This window comes from Dipodomys spectabilis, unplaced genomic scaffold (genome assembly GCF_019054845.1).
Source record: "Dipodomys spectabilis isolate Male_0828 unplaced genomic scaffold, ASM1905484v1 ptg000002l, whole genome shotgun sequence".
Classification (NCBI taxonomy): Eukaryota; Metazoa; Chordata; class Mammalia; order Rodentia; family Heteromyidae; genus Dipodomys; species Dipodomys spectabilis.
Genome location: NW_024870679.1, coordinates 20,305,044 through 20,322,767, shown reverse-complemented (window position 1 = coordinate 20,322,767; position 17,724 = coordinate 20,305,044). Strand labels below are relative to the sequence as shown.

The 17,724-nt window shown below is 33.9% G+C and overlaps 1 protein-coding gene across 1 annotated transcript in view; it reads right to left on the bottom strand.

Moving 5' to 3' along the window:
• Znhit6 (zinc finger HIT-type containing 6) overlaps positions 1–17,724 on the bottom strand; it is a 47,748-nt gene that overhangs the window by 7,416 nt on the left and 22,608 nt on the right. Inside the window, exons 6-8 of the mRNA XM_042685249.1 lie at positions 15,301–15,369; positions 13,867–13,947; positions 12,436–12,513 (exon numbers count right to left, since the gene is read on the bottom strand). Coding sequence (XP_042541183.1) covers positions 12,436–12,513; positions 13,867–13,947; positions 15,301–15,369 — 228 coding nt within the window. The remainder of the gene's footprint in view (positions 1–12,435; positions 12,514–13,866; positions 13,948–15,300; positions 15,370–17,724) is intronic.

The following is a 17,724-nucleotide window of genomic DNA, read 5'->3' as shown; positions in this document are numbered from 1 at the left end:
CAAAAGCCACATGGGAATCAGAATCTAATATTAATGTTTTTACAGTGTAAAATATGTCCTTATAAATGTTCAAAGATAACATAAAAACTACTAGCATGTAACAAGTTGCATGCTTTCAATCTTAAAACTGTAAGCACTATACTTAGTATTTATAAAATTAGGTCCTGTTTTATATTTTATGTACCAAGTAGGCATACATAAAACACTTAGGATGCAAAGGTTTCAGAGGCTTGTCAATGATTTTAAAAACGTTTTACTCAAGTACAATGAAAAATTGGGATGATGAGTGGGTTTTGTCAGAACCATTGGGTTTTAGTGCTTACCCTAAATTGTTGCAAACTCTTATCATGGATAACTGAAAAAATAGACCAGTTCCGGGCTTGAAATCAGGAGCTCATGCTGTTTTATTTCTCAAAGCTGATGCTCTACACTTTAGGTCATGCCTCCAGTCTGGCATTTCGTGGTTAATTTGAGAAGTAGTTTCATGGACTTTAATGCCTCAATTGGTTTTGGACCGAGATTCTCTAAGTCTTATTCTCCTAAGTAGGAAGGAGTCAAGTGTGACCCATTGTAGCCTAGCCAGTGCTGAATTTAAGTTAGTTAACTTATAAGCCATAGCTCCCTCACTTGTTGATGGAAGAGTTCTGAGTTATTTTTTTTTCAGCTGAAAATTCTGAATTTCTCAGATTCTTCTACTATTGCTGGTTACTCTTAGTATACTATTAATAGCTGCCAGTGATTTGAAAGGACATTATGGAAACCTCTCATCCAGAAAGGCTATCAGCACACAAAGGACTCAGACTTATTTAAAGGTAGCAGTAATATTTAGTGGTTAAAGTCCTGCATTAAAGTTCTGGTTTTGTCACTCACTATGACTCTAGTTCCCAGTGTTCATAGCACCACTTCAGAGTTATAGCGAGGGGTCAGCAATGAATTATAGAAGCTGCTAAATAACTTCATTTGTGTTCATTTAAAATAATATTACAAACTTTAGGGCAAGTCACTGGATTTTGTTGGTAACAAAGAATGACGTTTATTATGTAAGCATATCTTCATCTTTATACATATTTTGAATATAAGTATAGCCATAAAAATTTCAGTACAACCTTCAGTTATTTTACTAACATTTATTTTCAAGAGTCTACAAGTATTTGGAATGTTTCTGCTCCCATAATCCCGAGGCAAGTTTTAAGGTTTTAGACTGCCTACAATGTCAAGACTTTAGCTTCTTTGCAAGCCATTAAGTTACTGGATCCTCAGGGATAGCTTTATCTTTTTGAAATTCTCACCAACTCTGGAATTTCTATCAACTGAATGACCCTGCTGCCATAAGACAAACCACTTATGTTTGGAAGAATTAAGATACCAACATTTGTCTTTTGTCTTACCCTCAGGGACCTGTCAGCCCTTTCCTCTTGTTATTTCACTTGTCCTCATAGGGCTCACTGGTGACCCTGCTCTAGGCAGCTTCACAGGGGATTATGAGGGCAGCATGGCTAAGTAGGCTAAACAGGTGTTAGTGACTGACATTATATAAATAAAGTTGTCCTGATACTCAAGGGTATCCTTTTAATTTTGGCTGTTACTTTCAAAGAAACCTGCTAAGTTGCTGAACTTCTTTCTCTGGATTTCTAATTTTATTAGCAAATTAGAATATCTTCTTTTTCTTTTCATAATTCAAAGAAAATACAGATTTAGAAAGCGTCTGAGAGTCAAACTATTTTATTTTCAGTGACACTCCTTGGATCATTATTCCTTTGCCCCCTAGATTATACTAGGATTAAGTTTGAATTTTCCTAAAAACTAATAATAATAATAAAAATCTCAAGGCCACAGTATTTTTTCACCACAAAACTAAGTTGCCAAATGAAGTAATCACCAAGTTTCCCCAGCTCTAACATTTTACAGTTTTTGATATGTAGCTGTCAAAGGTAGCACTTAACTTATATTCAAGTATAGTTTATCAATTTAGGTTTCTAGGTTAAAAAGTACAATTAACTGGTTCCAAAAGGACAAAGGTGAACCTTTGTTATTATTTTTATTATTATTATTTTTTAAATAGCCCATGATACAGTATAAATCAGTTTATTGCTATCTGATACCTAAATTTAGGTTTTTAAAGTATGGTTCAGTCTGGCATAATGGTATTCAGCAAGACTGTGGAATGAATTTTAAACCAAACATTTTAGATTCATCTTTACCAAATTCCTTTAATGTAACACAAAAGTAAAATACTATACACCTCAATAAAACTAACTTTGAAAATCCAAGTGAAAAGGAAAGCAGATTGTGGTTAATACTTAGAATAACAGGTAATGTCAAAAAACAGGTAATCTCAAAACACATTAAGTCCACTAATTCTTAAGTATTCTTAAAGTTAAAAAGGTCCAAAACCATTAGAACCATCTGATCAAAGTTCATTTTTCTTACACAGATCATACATACTAAACATGGAGTTAGGCCATGAATTGTGTAGTACAGACATATACCTCAACTGACAAAGTTCACTAACTAGCTCAGAACTGCACTATAAGCTACCCTTGACTACTATGGAGATATAATAAAATGAGCACTTATACATTAAAAAACATATTTTTTACAAGGGGCTTTTCTGATTCTCATAGGTAATTTCCTTGTTATCCAGAAGCTTGGATTTCAGTCTTACCATTAGAGACATGACTTCCTAAAGGGATTCAAGGTTTCCTCTTTGGCATAATGGTAGGAAAAGTATCTACTCATGGCTTTATGGTTTTCAAAGTGTAAACTGCTAAACTAGTAGCAATGAGATTTTATAGTCCAAAAGTACCCATAGCAGGGGAATGACATACTTGTCAGGAATTAACATTTATGAACCATGATGAAACTAGTTAGTAGAAAAAGTATGCACTTTTGTAAACAAACAACTCTTGGTCACATACCTGTAACTTGGTTTGTGTACAGTTCCAATCTTGTAGGATATATATACATACATATATATGTATATGTGTATATATTACTTGCTTTATTGGAATCCATGCATGTTAAAGTGTTAAATATAGTGCCTGGTATTTATCCTTCAATTAATTTCTCAAATTTACTCAGTATCTACTACGTACAGGTAGTGTACTAAGTAACAGTTTGCAGAAGTAAATTTCACCATTTGAGTGCCAGAAAAACAAACAAGTACTGCATCTCAGTGTAGAAAGTGTCAGTACAGAAATCCAAAGCTACATAGACAGGCAGTAAAACATTTTCCCTTATTCTAAAACCACATCCAAAGGTTCTGTCAGGCTGAACATACTTTTTGTATGTTTGCACTCAATCTGCTTAATCCTAGCTACCAACAAGAATCTTTAATTGGTCATTCCTGCTTTTCTATCCTCATTTTATTGAGATATAGTTGACAATCTATATTTAGAAAATACTGAAATTACAATTATATTTCAGATATGCGATTTGATAGTGACCATTATGTATACAATGTATAAAATGATATCATAATCAAGTTTATTTATCTATCACATTATATTTCTGTTGGTGAGAACATTTAACATTATCCTCCTGGCAAATTGTTTTTACTGTTCAATATAGTAATTAATGGTTTTTCTCTCATGCACTTTTTTCTTAGTAATATAGGAAATTTTAATTAGGTATTCTTGTGAACCAACCCTTTATTCCTATGGAACTAAATTGAATGCTACAGCCTGAGCAGTACGAATTCCAACATACTCTATTCTTACAAGGATGTATCACTTTGTAAAATACAATTCATCTTTTCCAAGAAACTTTTGTTTAAGGGTCTTGAATTAACTATATCATAGAATGATGTTATTTTAGGGTTGTCAGGAATCTCTTACATTCTTTTGATCTTTCTGGTGAGCACAATAGGACTGTAAAAAGTATTACTCACAGTAACTCAAAAAAACCCAAGTTGGGACTATATAAAGGGGCAGACCTGTTGCTGAGTTCCTATATTTGGCTATTTGCTTATACATTCCTTGCTCACTGAACAAACATTCCAGACACTGTTCTGATACCACAAGGACCAGCATGAAATATAAGGTATTTATCAGAGGCAAAAGACAAAAGGCTTTCTAGAAAAAAAGTATGTGGAATGTAGAGAGAATATACAAGAGTCTATAGTACTGAGCCGAGAGTGCAGATGGCAATATACACAGAATTCAGAGCTGCTTGGCTGTTTATAATCATAAACTACAGTAAGGTATCTGGTTAAGAGTAGAGGCTGCTTCTGTTTGGCTATGATTAAATATCTATTGAGAATAGAATGTGGATACAGAATAGTCTGTGATGTAACTAGAATGGATAAATTTAGTAGATTAACACTAAGTTGAGAGTTAAAGTATTCCTCAAAATTTTAGAGAAAACTCTCACTTGGTATTTCAGTCCCCCAAACAATAATCAAAATAGGACACATTTGAAATGAGATTATTGATAGGAAACTGACCACCATTCCATCTTGGATTTATTCTTCCATATAGCCACTCAAAGTTTAAATCCATCAAGACTTCTTTGTTTACATTATGTAAACATTTATGCAGCTGCCTGAGCTGTGCTTCAGCTTCCCTAGAGTTACATTTAGAATTCTTAGGATAAAAGCAAATTAAGAAGAATGTCACATGTAAAGTCCATTCCTTCCAGGAGGAGCATCATTGCTGGAGATAATAAAAATGTTTGGTATCTTAGTCTATATATTTTCTTTTTTTAAAAATGTGTATAGATGGACATTCTTTAGGTTGACTCTACCATTTTCTAGTTCTTGAATATCTCATTCCTTTTGTTCTAGAATCTAGATATTAAGTATGGTTAAAGGTTAATGCCTACTGATTTCAGTAATGCTCATCCTACCTGAAAAATAATTAATAATCCCCTAAATCAGTACAACCAAAGACCTGTGGTTGGGATTTATATAATCTAAGAACATGCTTCATGGCCGCTTATGACACCAAGGAGCATGTACTATAGTGAAAAGAACTTATCTGCCTGCTTTGGATGCAGGCAGGTCTATATTCTAGAGTCTACCATTGAGAGGGTCCTTATAGGCGAGTGGGTCACTATAGGTGGGTCTCTCCATGCAATTATAGTACATGTATAATGAATATACAACATAAAATAATTACAGTGTATACATAGTACTCAGTATCTCGGTAGTAAGGTCATCAATGATACTTATATTACCCTCCTGGAAAACATTTTTGCATGCCTATGTTTGGGGATATCTCACATATAACATAAAGCAACTCTGGAAAACAATGATACTTTTGTATAGCTTTTAAAAGATACCCACAATTTCAACTGGACTTTTTACTCACAAGCTCAAAATAGACATAAAGAACATTTATAGTGACTGTAAATTTTGATAACTTAAAATGAAACTGTTACATAATTCTTAAGTATCTACATCAGAATCTCAACAAGATAGCAATTTGGTATCAATATTATTCATTTTATACTACAAACAAGTCCTCTTAACAGAAATACTTCCATCCCAATTTTGTACAGAATTTTATCCAAAACATTCTTATAATTGCACATCTTGTATAGATTAAACGTTCATTGTATCTCTGCAACAAAGTGTGCATATAAAAAATTTTATTTTATTACGTATGGCAAAGGCTTTAAATGTTGAAATTTCTTCTGGACTGAATCATTTTAACTACAGGCAGTAATTAGTATTATTGCAAACATTTTTAAGTAAAAATTTCCTGGATGCACCTCTTAGTATAATGGAGCTAGAGTCAAACGTGCTTACTATTGATTTTTAGATTTGTTTCCTCTTCTATTTATCAATTTGATACCCATTAACAAAGTCAAATTCCAAGACAAAAACAAGATGAAGTTTAATAAAGCCTTCTAGAGAGTGAACTCTGGGTCTATTCACGCTACTTTAAGATTTGCCATAATGGCAGAAATAATTTCTAGGACATGTTGGAAATGCTGAGACATTTCCAGTGTTCTCTAATATATTCCTAATTCTGTATCATTATGTCAAAATAATCTTAGCTTTAAAGCAGCTCATCTTTCTAATATCAGAAGTTTTAAAATCCTAACTTGTAACATTTATTACTAACTACCTATTCAGAAATCCTCAAATATACATTTTCAATTATTTCTTTCTAAGGCTAAAACAAGATCACGTAATTTCCCATTTCTACTTCAATTAGACAAATAGTAGAGACAAATATCTTTGTGGATGTAAAATGTGATTTAAAGTACCCATTTCTGGTAGAATGGTACATTTCTTCATACAAATTTAATTACTCAAGTAAATAAATATCCACTAAACAGAAACTATGTTAGACATGTTATGAGTTCCAAAAATGTCATGAAGGAGTTCACCTTTCCTGGCTCATGTTTTTGAAAGTATAGTACTAAAAATAGCTGATCAGTATGCTCAGAGATTGCAAAAAAAAAAAAAAAAAATCCCAAAACAATAACAATAATAACCCAAGGGCATCTGTGGGTGGGCTGGAAACCTACATTTCCAGCAAGCATCCCAGATAACTGAAATCTGACAAGCACTGTTCTAAGGAGAGAGTATACACTCAGCTTTATCGTAAGAGAAATAGTTGTGAGTGGACTCTGGGCTAGCTAAAAAGCAAAAAGTGATTTTGTATGCATGTGAGGCAGGCAGGAGACCTGGCTATTAGAATTATCTAGGACTGAGAGCTGGTGTCTTAGCAGGCAGAGCTGAGCCTTAGAATCTGAGCAAATAAGTGAGTCAGAAGGTTAGTTCTGCTCTAAGACAGTCTTTGCTTGCTAGTAAGTAGATGCTACTGAAAGCAGGGGGATAAGTAGGTCTAGTGGGGCCTTATCTGTGGCTTTACATAGGAAAAATGTTTGAGTTTAGTCTATACCTCTAGTTTTATATGGAAGCAGAATGAGAAGTAACTGATTCATGCTTCAATTAAAAAAAAAATCTTCAAGGTTCAGTAAAGATGCTGATGCCCTGCCCTTGGGCACTCTATCCTAATTACTTATCTAGTATAGTACTACCAAAGGCACAATCTATGTAACCCTAGGTTTAATACTGTGGGCACATGGAAGACTCAATGACTACTACCCAGATGAACAAAAAATGAAGTCTGGCCAAAGTATATTTAAAGTTCAGTGATCAATAAAATTTTTTTTAAAGCCAAACTATTCACTAAGCAAAATTCAGTCCATCGTCTGTGTAAAAATAAAGTATTACTAGAACATGGTTATATCCTTTGGTTACACAGTCTGTAACTGCTCATATGCTATAATGGCAGTGTTGGTTCACAGAATTTGTCTCAATTTGTTTCTGGAAAATTATTCCATCAATAAATAAAAATAAAATCTAGGCTTAAAAAATAAGGTTTGGACAGAGACAAAGTCTGCAGTTCAAAAAATCCTTTAGTTAGCAACTAAGTACCCAACATAACATCTGCCCTGGAACAGTGCCTTGTAATACCCAAGTTCAAAGCCATTTGTTTACTTTCTGAAGACAGAAAGGTAGTAATGAACAGTGGCCAAAGGGTAAATGTAGCTTTATTCATAGCAACACCTTAATGACTAATCTCTGCCACAGGGATATACATTCCACCAGGGCGGAAATGCTTTTCTTTACTGCTGTAGCCCCAATGTCTAGACAAGAACCTGAAAGTTCATGGATATTCCCTAGAGTGCTTGTTGAATGAACAAAGAAATTGAGGCTGGGACAGAGGATCTGCCTAGAGAGCAAGACCATGCCTCAAAAAAAGTCAAATTTAAGCACTATGTATTCTGGAAAGAAAACTTCCAAACAGATCATCAGCAAATTTCTTAAAGTAGATCTGCATGCTCTATGACCACAACCTAAAAAGGAAAGGCAGAACTAAAAACCCTAGGAAATATTTAAGTTTGCTGTAGCTTATCAAGTGACATTTGCCACAAACCATCCAGAAATGGAAAACAAAACCAATAGGAATTGGTAACATCAAGAATGTTATAAATAGTATGATGTATTTAAAATGAAACAGCCACAAAGCAACTGCACATTTTAGCCTTCAAAGGAATTTTTAGGAAATAATAAAAATCCTATTTAATGTATTTATCTCAAATTAGAGACAAACATTTTATAATCTATAAAAATGTTCTTCAGGCTAGGCGCTGGTGGCTCATGCCTATAATCCTAGCTACTTAGGAGGCTGAGATCTGAGGATGGTGGTTCAAAGCTAGTCCAGGCAGGAAAGTCCCTGAGATTCTAATCTCCAATAAACCATCAGCAAACCAGAAGTGGCACTGTGGCTCAAGTGATCAGAGTGCTAGCCTTGGCTAAGGAGCTGAGGGACAGCACCCAGGCCCGGAGTTAGTTCAAGTCTTACTACTGACCAAAAAAAAAGTTTTTCTGATGTTCACTGAGTACATTTTACTGTAAAGATATAACTGTAATTACATATACAACCAAATGGAAATGTTCACCTTATTCTGAATGTATTTTAGCGAATACTGAGGCTTCAATGCCCTTTGAATTAAATTAAATTAAATTGAATTAAATCTATCTCTACACTTTTTCTAATTTCATTCATAACACTCATACAACTGGGAGGTTCTTTAGAAATTAGCCTAAGTATGTCTTGAGATTGACTAATAATCATGAATGTAAGAACAAATTTAGGTGCATCTTTAGGAGAAAAGATCTAGCAACTGGAATTTTTGACATTATTACCTTCAAACAATCAGTACTCAGAGTTAAATAGCATGAAAATGTTAAATCAAAATTCCTGGCCTGGGCTCTAAGTGTTTTTCCCTTCCTCTCGTTTAGTGTTTTCATGTATTTAGTAAATCCAGAGAACACATTTTTACTTTTTTTAAAAAGTAAATCTGGATAATGCAAAGTCAAAGTACTTTTCATGTTAGCCTGTATTAGGGGGTTAGTATCAAGACAGTGTCTACTAGTATTCCTTATAGTTAATACTACTCATTTACTATCTAGCATTTCCTCCCCTTCCAGGATTAAAAGGTTCATAATTCAAGGCCCACAAGGGTTCTCTTTTCTACACTAAAAGAGAAAGGTTATAAAATTAGAGAAAGTTAAGGACCTTAAAGGAAAATTAATTAGAGAAGTTGTGTATATGGAGGTAGGTTGTCTGACCTTCATTTCAGTGCAGGTCTTTGAGACATTGTCTTTTGGTTTAGGTTATTCCCCCTCAACACCCTACCCCACCCTGCCATGCCCCGTAGACTCTTAAAACAAGTATTACTAATTTGACTGATGTCTTTCTGAGTTCTGGTCATTTTGCTCAGCTCTGACAAACTCAGACTTTTATCTGCTTTGCCACTTCAAGGAGAGCACACACTTCTAAGTTAAAATAAATGCTATCTGGGTGCTAGCAATCCTATATTATAAACTCAATGTCCTACATTTACCTTTTATCAGACATATTTTGATTTCCTTGAATTCTCAAAAAAGATTATTCTGCTCAAGAGTCAAGTTAACTGGTTCAGTAAGCTGGCACATTTCTTCATTAAACAAAGTTCAATTTAACTTTTCAGTTAAGAGAGGATAAATTGGATATAACCTTTCTTTATTATTCTTGCTGTCTTTATTGTTTTACAGTATTGGGGATTGAACTCAGTCTTGGGCTTGCACTCTACAACTTGAGCTACATACCTAGTCTATGGAAGGAAATAAAATGAAAACAAACAAAAATAAAGAAACCAAAATAAAACAACTAACCAATCAAAGAAACAAAATAAACACCAAAAGAAAAAAAAAACCCAAAATCCATATCCTTCTGTTCTTAGGATCTATACCAAAATGATATATTGTCTTTCCCAAATTTGGTAGCATTTAATTATTTGGTAAACAGAGCAGGTTAATAAGGTGATTTCAGTGGCCAAGATACTAACAGATCAAAATAGAAATTATTAAAAATCTGGGGGGGGGGAGGATTGGGTGGGGGAGTGGGGGAGGGGGAGGCTGGGAAGGGATGTGAAGGGTAAACAAAGGAGGAGGCTCCAATGCTTGATAAGAAATGTACTCATTATCTTGCCCATGTAATTGTAACCCCTCTGTACAGTATGTTCACAAAAAATAAAAATTAAAATAAAAAAAGAAATTATTAAAAATCTATTAATCTGTTTTAAATCAATGCTCATTAATTAAAATCTCATTTATCCAGCCACTAAAATAAATACTACTTGTAGTTTTTGAAGATCAGATAAACACATAGAAAGCATTTAGTTTTTCTCTCTGCTTTTCTTTCCCTCCTATGCTGAGGATGGAACACAGGACTTCAAACATGGCAGGATGACTGCTCTACTAAGCCAATATCCCCGGCACCCTTAAGGCTCTTAAAAATAGGAATTTCCTGAACCAAGATGAATGGCACTTTTATTCTTTTCCCTTCTGGAGTAATTTAGATATTAGTTTCATACTGGAAGACCATGACAAGACAAGGATTTGGCAAATGCTCAAGGGTGCAGAAGTGTTAACATGATTGGTCAGACTGTCACCGGGTGATCAGAAGACTGAGTGAGTATATATTAGATTTATGGACTTAGAGAAGATGAGATGAAACAGCTAAAAACTATTTCCCATTTTATAAAAAACGCTCAGATGTGTGCTGTTAGTAATTTCTGAGACTGAAACAGCAGTATACTCATCAAATGTGCACCATATAAAACATGAATAACATTTAAATGAGATAATTAGATAAAATATGGTGCATGACAGAAAAGGAACTAAATTTGGTAAGAGGGAAGAGATAGTAAGAACTACTTTTATCAGAGGCTAATTGCAAGGGAATGATACAAATCATTTTGATTAAATGCAAATTATATGGAATTCACTTTAAGATTTTTTTCCCATAAAATCTGAAAGATCACTTTTTTTGGAGAAAATTAGATGGTAGCTTTATTTAGACAAATCAGAGTAAAAATTTTCAAATAGACTTTTAGCTCTTATTATTAGTATTTTAGGTTATAATTAGTGCTAAGTCTTGAGATAAAAAACGAGTAACATGAATAAGGGCTTTCCTAAGTTCTACAATAGAACTGGTGATAACATAAGCTCACTTCACATAAATATCACCATTAATATCAGTATTTCTTGTCAATTCCATACAACTTTCATTTCCAGTTTCAGAACTACCAGCTTTGGTTAATATGGATGTTTAAATTCTGGATAACTGCCTTTGCAAACTTCCTATCTTTGTCTCCTTTGCAAGCCCTTCTAAAAGAGAAGAAGGAGAGCCAAAACATGAGCTGCATGTTGACAAGCACAGTTTAGGAAAAGACTATGACTGATAACTTGAATTTTCATCACTGAACCTTAGTCAGTAATAAAAAATATTTGAAACATGCTAGTAACATTTGATGTTCAAGAGCCCTCATTATCTATAAAAATGTTATAATTACATGGAAATTTTTTTTTTCTTTTGCTGGCAACAAAATTTGAACTCAGGGCCTCATGTTTGCTCAACTTGCTTCTGTGGATGGTGCTTTACCACTTGAGGTGTACTTTGCTTTTTGCTGGTCATTTGAGATGGAATCATCCCCTTTTTGCCTGGATTCTTACTAAGTATGATCCTCTAGATCTTAGTTTCCTGAGTAGCCAGGATTCCACAAGTAATAGCCACGGGCACCTGGTTATGTACAGATCTTTTGACTGGATACATTTATCAGTAGAAGTAGTTGTCGTAACAGTAATATTAGTTATAATTCCAGCAGTAATAAAAGTATGCATTTGCTATATGATATCTGGATTTCAGAGATAAGGAAAGAAGTGAGGCTAGATAACTTATTCAAGTAAACATAATTAGAAACCACCAGACCTTGGATTCAAATTGGGCTTTGCTTTTACAGCTTGAACTCTTAAATATGTATTGTATATTAGCAAATCAAATCAAAGAAATAATGAATTAGATCTAATTTGAATCAGATCTAGTAGTTTTGCTAACTAAACAATGAAAAACACCACAGGTTTTGAAAGATTAATGTTTTTCAAGTCAATATTCTAATACATACGAAGTAGACTGTGGGGACTCTCAAGAGGTTATCTGTAGGAGTTACTAGTGAAGGAGCAAAACCCAATGATAAACAACCCACTTGGCTCTTATGATTTGTTAGAACCTTACTGTCTTTACATATCAATGAAGTACTTTTTGTACATGTATGCAACACAACAGTCAGGCAATTATATACTTTTTTAATTTCCAAATAAACACTGGAACTTACTCACATAAGACTATTTCTTGAAGTAGAGATTTGGAAATTTTAGCTGTATCTAATTATATTTTAAAATATTCTCACTAGGGTGGTTTTCAATGAAATTTTCATTATGATTATTTTAGAATGAATGTTAATTTGATAGTTATTTTTATGATGAAGTTTGGTTGACAATCAGATAATTAGTATAATAATTAGCCAATCAAGCTACTTCATTTTATTACAGAATTATACTTAAAGAAATGAAAAGGAAACCAATTTTACCTTAGTAAATTTTGCTGCATATGTTCAGCCTTCATTAAAATTTGAACCCCCACCTGAGCACGAACGTAAGCTTTTAACCTGAAATGACAATGTCATAATGAAAAAACAAAATAGATTTTTAGCAATACTTCAGAACAGTGTTTATAAAGACTAATTATTTGTGAACAGCTATTAATATTTAAAATTCAGCTAAACATAGAAAGGTTAAAGGTATTTTCTAACTGAGGATTTGGAAATTTTAAGTTACTTTTCTTCTCTTTGTTTAATTATACATCTTAAATTTAAATTATACTTGTTTTAGCTAATTATTCATATACTTTATTTTTAGACAGTAAAATACTCTGGGACTAAACCAAGCATTGATATCCCAAGCAAGAGCATATGGTAAAAATAAAAGTCAGCCAAGTTCCTTCCCAGGAACATCAAAATCTCACTCTCTAATAATAGTTTACTTTTATTGAACCCTGCCTCCTATACACTAGGCCCTGTACTAGGAACTTCATGTGTGGTTTTTTTTTTTAATGCTTCACAACAACGTTATCATGTAGTAGGTATCATCATTCTCTTCATTGATGGAAAAATTCAAGGGTTGGAAATAATTTCTCCTGATCACATAGTTAATAAGGGATAGAACCAGTTATTTTATTCTAATTCAGACATCCATGACTGAATTTTTCCACTATGCTATGTTAACCATTTTTGTCCATGTTGTATTTCTGGACAGGAGGCAAAGTGTACCTTACAGTCTATGAAGACTTGGCTGAAGCAGAAATTTCCTGTCTTTAACAGCTACTTGGAAAGTTTTAATTTTCAGAGTTTTTGGTTCAGCTTGAAATGCAGCTTAGTTTTCAGGCTAAGAGTTAGGAATGCCAGACTTACCAAACCCTCTCTGCTTATTAGTTATATGGGGTTGCCTAATACCTTAAGACTCAGTTTCCCCATCTGTAAACTGAGTATAATAACAGTAATTTTACTTCATACCAAGTTATTGTGAGGATTAAATGAATTAGCATGTTTGTTACTATCTCCTTTCAAGCATCTCTGTAACACAGTACATACTTTACAGTTTTTAACTGATGACCTTCAGTAAACATCAAGGAAATGGGACTAAAACTGACCTATATCAACATATCACATTCTAAAACAGCTATAATTAGACACTGTTGAAAACAAACTTTACAACTTGGGGGGGGGTGGGGAACGCAAGGTAGAGTTAGGGAGGTGCGGAGGGAAGGGATGGTAGGGGAAAAACAAAGGTAACAATGGTAACAATGCTCGATAGGAAATGTACTCATTACTTTACTCATATAACTCTAACCCCTCTGTACTGTATCTTTACAATAAAACAGCTATAATTTTCCATAATAAATGCAAACTTAAAGACATGTCAGCATTTTTAACATGTCATACAGTTAACATTTTGAAAAATACCTTTGACGAATTACAGGATCTGACATTTCAGGATCGATGTAAGATTTTAAAATTTCATTAATAGTTTTATCATCTGGTACTCTTTCAAAAGAGAAAAAGAAAACAGATAAATTATTATCTATAAATTGCTACTAAAAATGATAAATCGATAAATAAATGTGTAGCTTCCTACTTAAAAATGTGAACAAAGATATTTCACTTTACTCTCGGCAAAATATACATTCTTTGAAGCAAAACTGTATAGGAAAAAAAGTACAAGAGACATCTTTGGTACCCTTTTTTAATATTTTGATCTGAGACTAGGACTCGAACTGGGTACCTGATGCTTTTGCTCATTGGCTAGCACTCTACTAAGGATCTATCCCATTCTTGGGCACCCTTTAACAAGGCCTTAAAAAATATTTTCAAACACTCCTTATAAATCATTATGAAACCATGAAGCCTCTTTAAAACACATCTGTTCTTCAACATGAAAAACAAGGGCCAAAGTGAAATATATTTAAATCTTGCAGAAATAAAAAACAAGCTGAAAATAAAACCAAGCTGATTGATTCTAAATCAAAAGATCAAGTTAGAAGGTTGACAATTTCCTTGGAAAGAATGAATTATAATTTTCCATATTTATGTACATGGTTTTAATTTTATATATAAATCTATATAAACAAAATTAAGACACTTTTGAAATAGTAACTTTACACAACCATTTAAACATATTCAATGAAAGTAGTGACTAAACACTCCTATCTGTAAATTAAATCATTTCTTTGTTTTAGCCTGGTATGTAATTTCTAATAAAAGTTCTTCACTAAATGACAATTAAAGAGACGACATTAGTATAATGTGGATATATGCTAAATGTACTAAACATCATCTTTTCAAGCTTTCCTAGCCTAGGTAATAAAATAGCATGATTAAAATTTTTACTGAGGGCTGGGAAGGTGGCTCAGTGGTAGAGTGCTTGCCTTGCATGCTCGAGGCCCTGGGTTTGATTCCTCAGCACCATATAAGCAAAAAGAAAAAAGCCGGAAGAGGCACTGTGGCTCAAGTGGTAGAGCGCTAGTCTTGAGCTGAAGAGCTGAGGGACAGTGCCCAGGCCCAGGGTTCAGGCCCCACAACCGGACCCCCCCCCCCAAAAAAAAAATAAAATAAAATAAAATTTTTACTGATATTTGAAAATGGTCCTAATATGAAAAAGTCCATTTTCTGGACTTGACCCCACTCTACTCCCGCACCCCCTTGCAAAGACTAATACTATGCATTCTTCTTTAACTTGCTTTTCTCATTCAACATTATTTGCAAAATGCATTCATGTTGATATACATAGTTATAGTTCATTTATTTTCAGTGCTTTGTTACTATATCCCACTTAACTGTTTAGTAACAGATTCTTAAAATAAAATCCTATCAGTTCATAACAGACTAGTAATACCATGCCTTTTTTCTGTGTATTCAGCTTGACTTTGAGGAAACTGGAGTTTCACATGCCAACAGAACTGCTGTTTTCTAAGAGAGAAAATAATCATGTGAGGATCATGGTAAACAACCATCAAACTTCTTGAATTTTCATCCCAAATAACCCTTCAGTTATTCTTAGAATTTAAGCTATCATTTTTGACAATTCACTTTTTTCCAGGATATTATAGAAACTGTTTCTGAAATAATATACTTGTAAAAAAGGAATTAAAGTGAGTTCTGAATTCCAAGAACTTCTTCCAGCATTAGGAGGCAATTTCTCATAGTTCAGGGACTTTTGAGATCAATGTGCTATCACTTAATGTTTACAAATACATTTCCTTATGACTAAATATAATAAACTGATGTCTTTGCCTGGCTAGTCTGGAAATTAGGTGAATGAAGAATTGTCCAGATGGGTCCAGCTGGCTACAAATATACATGTGAGGCATGACTACGTGTATTCAGTAGCAAAACAGTAGACAACAAGCTGGTTGCTAAGCAAAATGCATGCTGAGCTAGTCCCATTGCTTTCAAGTCTAACTTGGGTTTGATGTAATTCATGAACTGTTTGATTTTAGAAAAATGACCAATGTCCTATGTAACACATGTAAATTTATTGACACTAAACACCATTTCCTTTATTCAAAAAGTTAACGATCAAAATATTAAATCCACTATAGAAATTCAAATGTGTTTACTACATGATGATTTTACATGATGTTTTCCTATATTAGAAGAAAAAACAACCACTGGCAAGTTAATGGTTGGCAGGATCACCTCCAAGGAATGATCATTTAACTTTTTGAAACCCACCGTTTACCAATAGCGCCATAGCTTTATTATGGTTAATTGGAGATAAGAGTCTCATGGACTTTCCTGCTTTGGCTGGCTTTGAACTGTGACTGAGATCTTCAGATCTCAGCCTTCTGAATAGCTAGGATTACAGGTGTGAGCCATCAGAGCATGGCTTAAAACAACTTTCCACCTAGTGGAAGTGGTGTCTTGAGCTGAAGAGCTCAGGGACAGCGCCCAAGCCCAGATTCAAGCCCTATGTCTGAGGTCCCCCCTCCCCAAAATATTTATATCACCTAGTATGTATCTTTCTCAAATGTTTATATAATTTGGTTAATTTTTGGTGAGAAGACAATGGCAATAAAAGCCCAAATGAAGTTCCCTTTAGTAGGGCAAGTTAGTTCAAATTGGAATGTAGCAATTTTCTTTAGGAACAAGATAGTCCAAGGCACAAACTGGAAAAAAAATATGCTAGTTTATCCTTAGATTGATCAAGCCACTTATACAAGAAACAAGCATGCTATTTTTTTCTTTTTCACTTTTTGTGAAGAACAAAGGAAAAAAAATCACTTTAATAGTCTAAAGCCAGATGTCTAAAATATAAAGGGAAAGAATTTTAAAAGTATTCTGCATGTGCAAGTTACAAACCTTAAATAAAGATTTCTTCTAAGACAAAATATATCACAAGCATTCTTTATCTATAAAATAACTATTACAGAATAATATCACTATTAAGCCAAAAGATAGCATATTTTTCTTTTCTTTTTTCGGTCATGGGGCTTGAACTCTGGTCTTGGGCAGTGTCCCTGGGCTCTTCAGCTCAAGGCAAGCACTCTACCGTTGAGCCACAGTGCCACTACTTGTTTTCTAGTGGTTTATTGGTGATAAGAGTCTCATGGACTTTCCTGCCTGGGCTGGCTTTGAGCTGCGATCCTTAGATCTCAGCTTCCTGAGTAGCTAGGATTACAGGCGTGAGCCATAGGCACCCAGTCTGTGCATATTTTTCTTCTTAGGAAATAAACAATTTTGTTATTAATGTACAATATTGTTTCTCTCTAAGTATATCGATTTTTACCAGCTACACATCAGACAAGGGCCTTATATCTAATATACTTAGAGTTCAAAAAATTAAGCCCCCTCAAAGAAACAAAAACCCAATTAATAAACAGGCTAGAGAGAGATTTTTTTCAGAAGCAGTAGCAAGAATGGCCAATAGACACATGAAGAAATGTTCAACATTTCTGGCCATAAGAAATGTAAATCAAAACATTGATACTTACCCCAGTTAGAATAGCCATTATCAAGAAAGCGATCAATAACAAATGCTGGCGGGAATGTGGCCAAAGTAAACTCCATTACACTGCTGGTGGGAATGTAAACTTGTTTAACCACTTTGAAAAACAGTATGGAGGTTCCTCAAAAGACTAAACATAGAGCTTCTCTATAACCTAGCAATTCCACTCCTGGACATTTATCCAAAAGAACACTAACAAGGCTACTAAAGCTTCCAGCATAACTATGTTCACTGTAGCATTGTTAACCATAGCCAAGATAGAGAATCAGCCCAGATGCCCTTCAGTGGATGAATGGATCAAGAAAATGTGGTATATA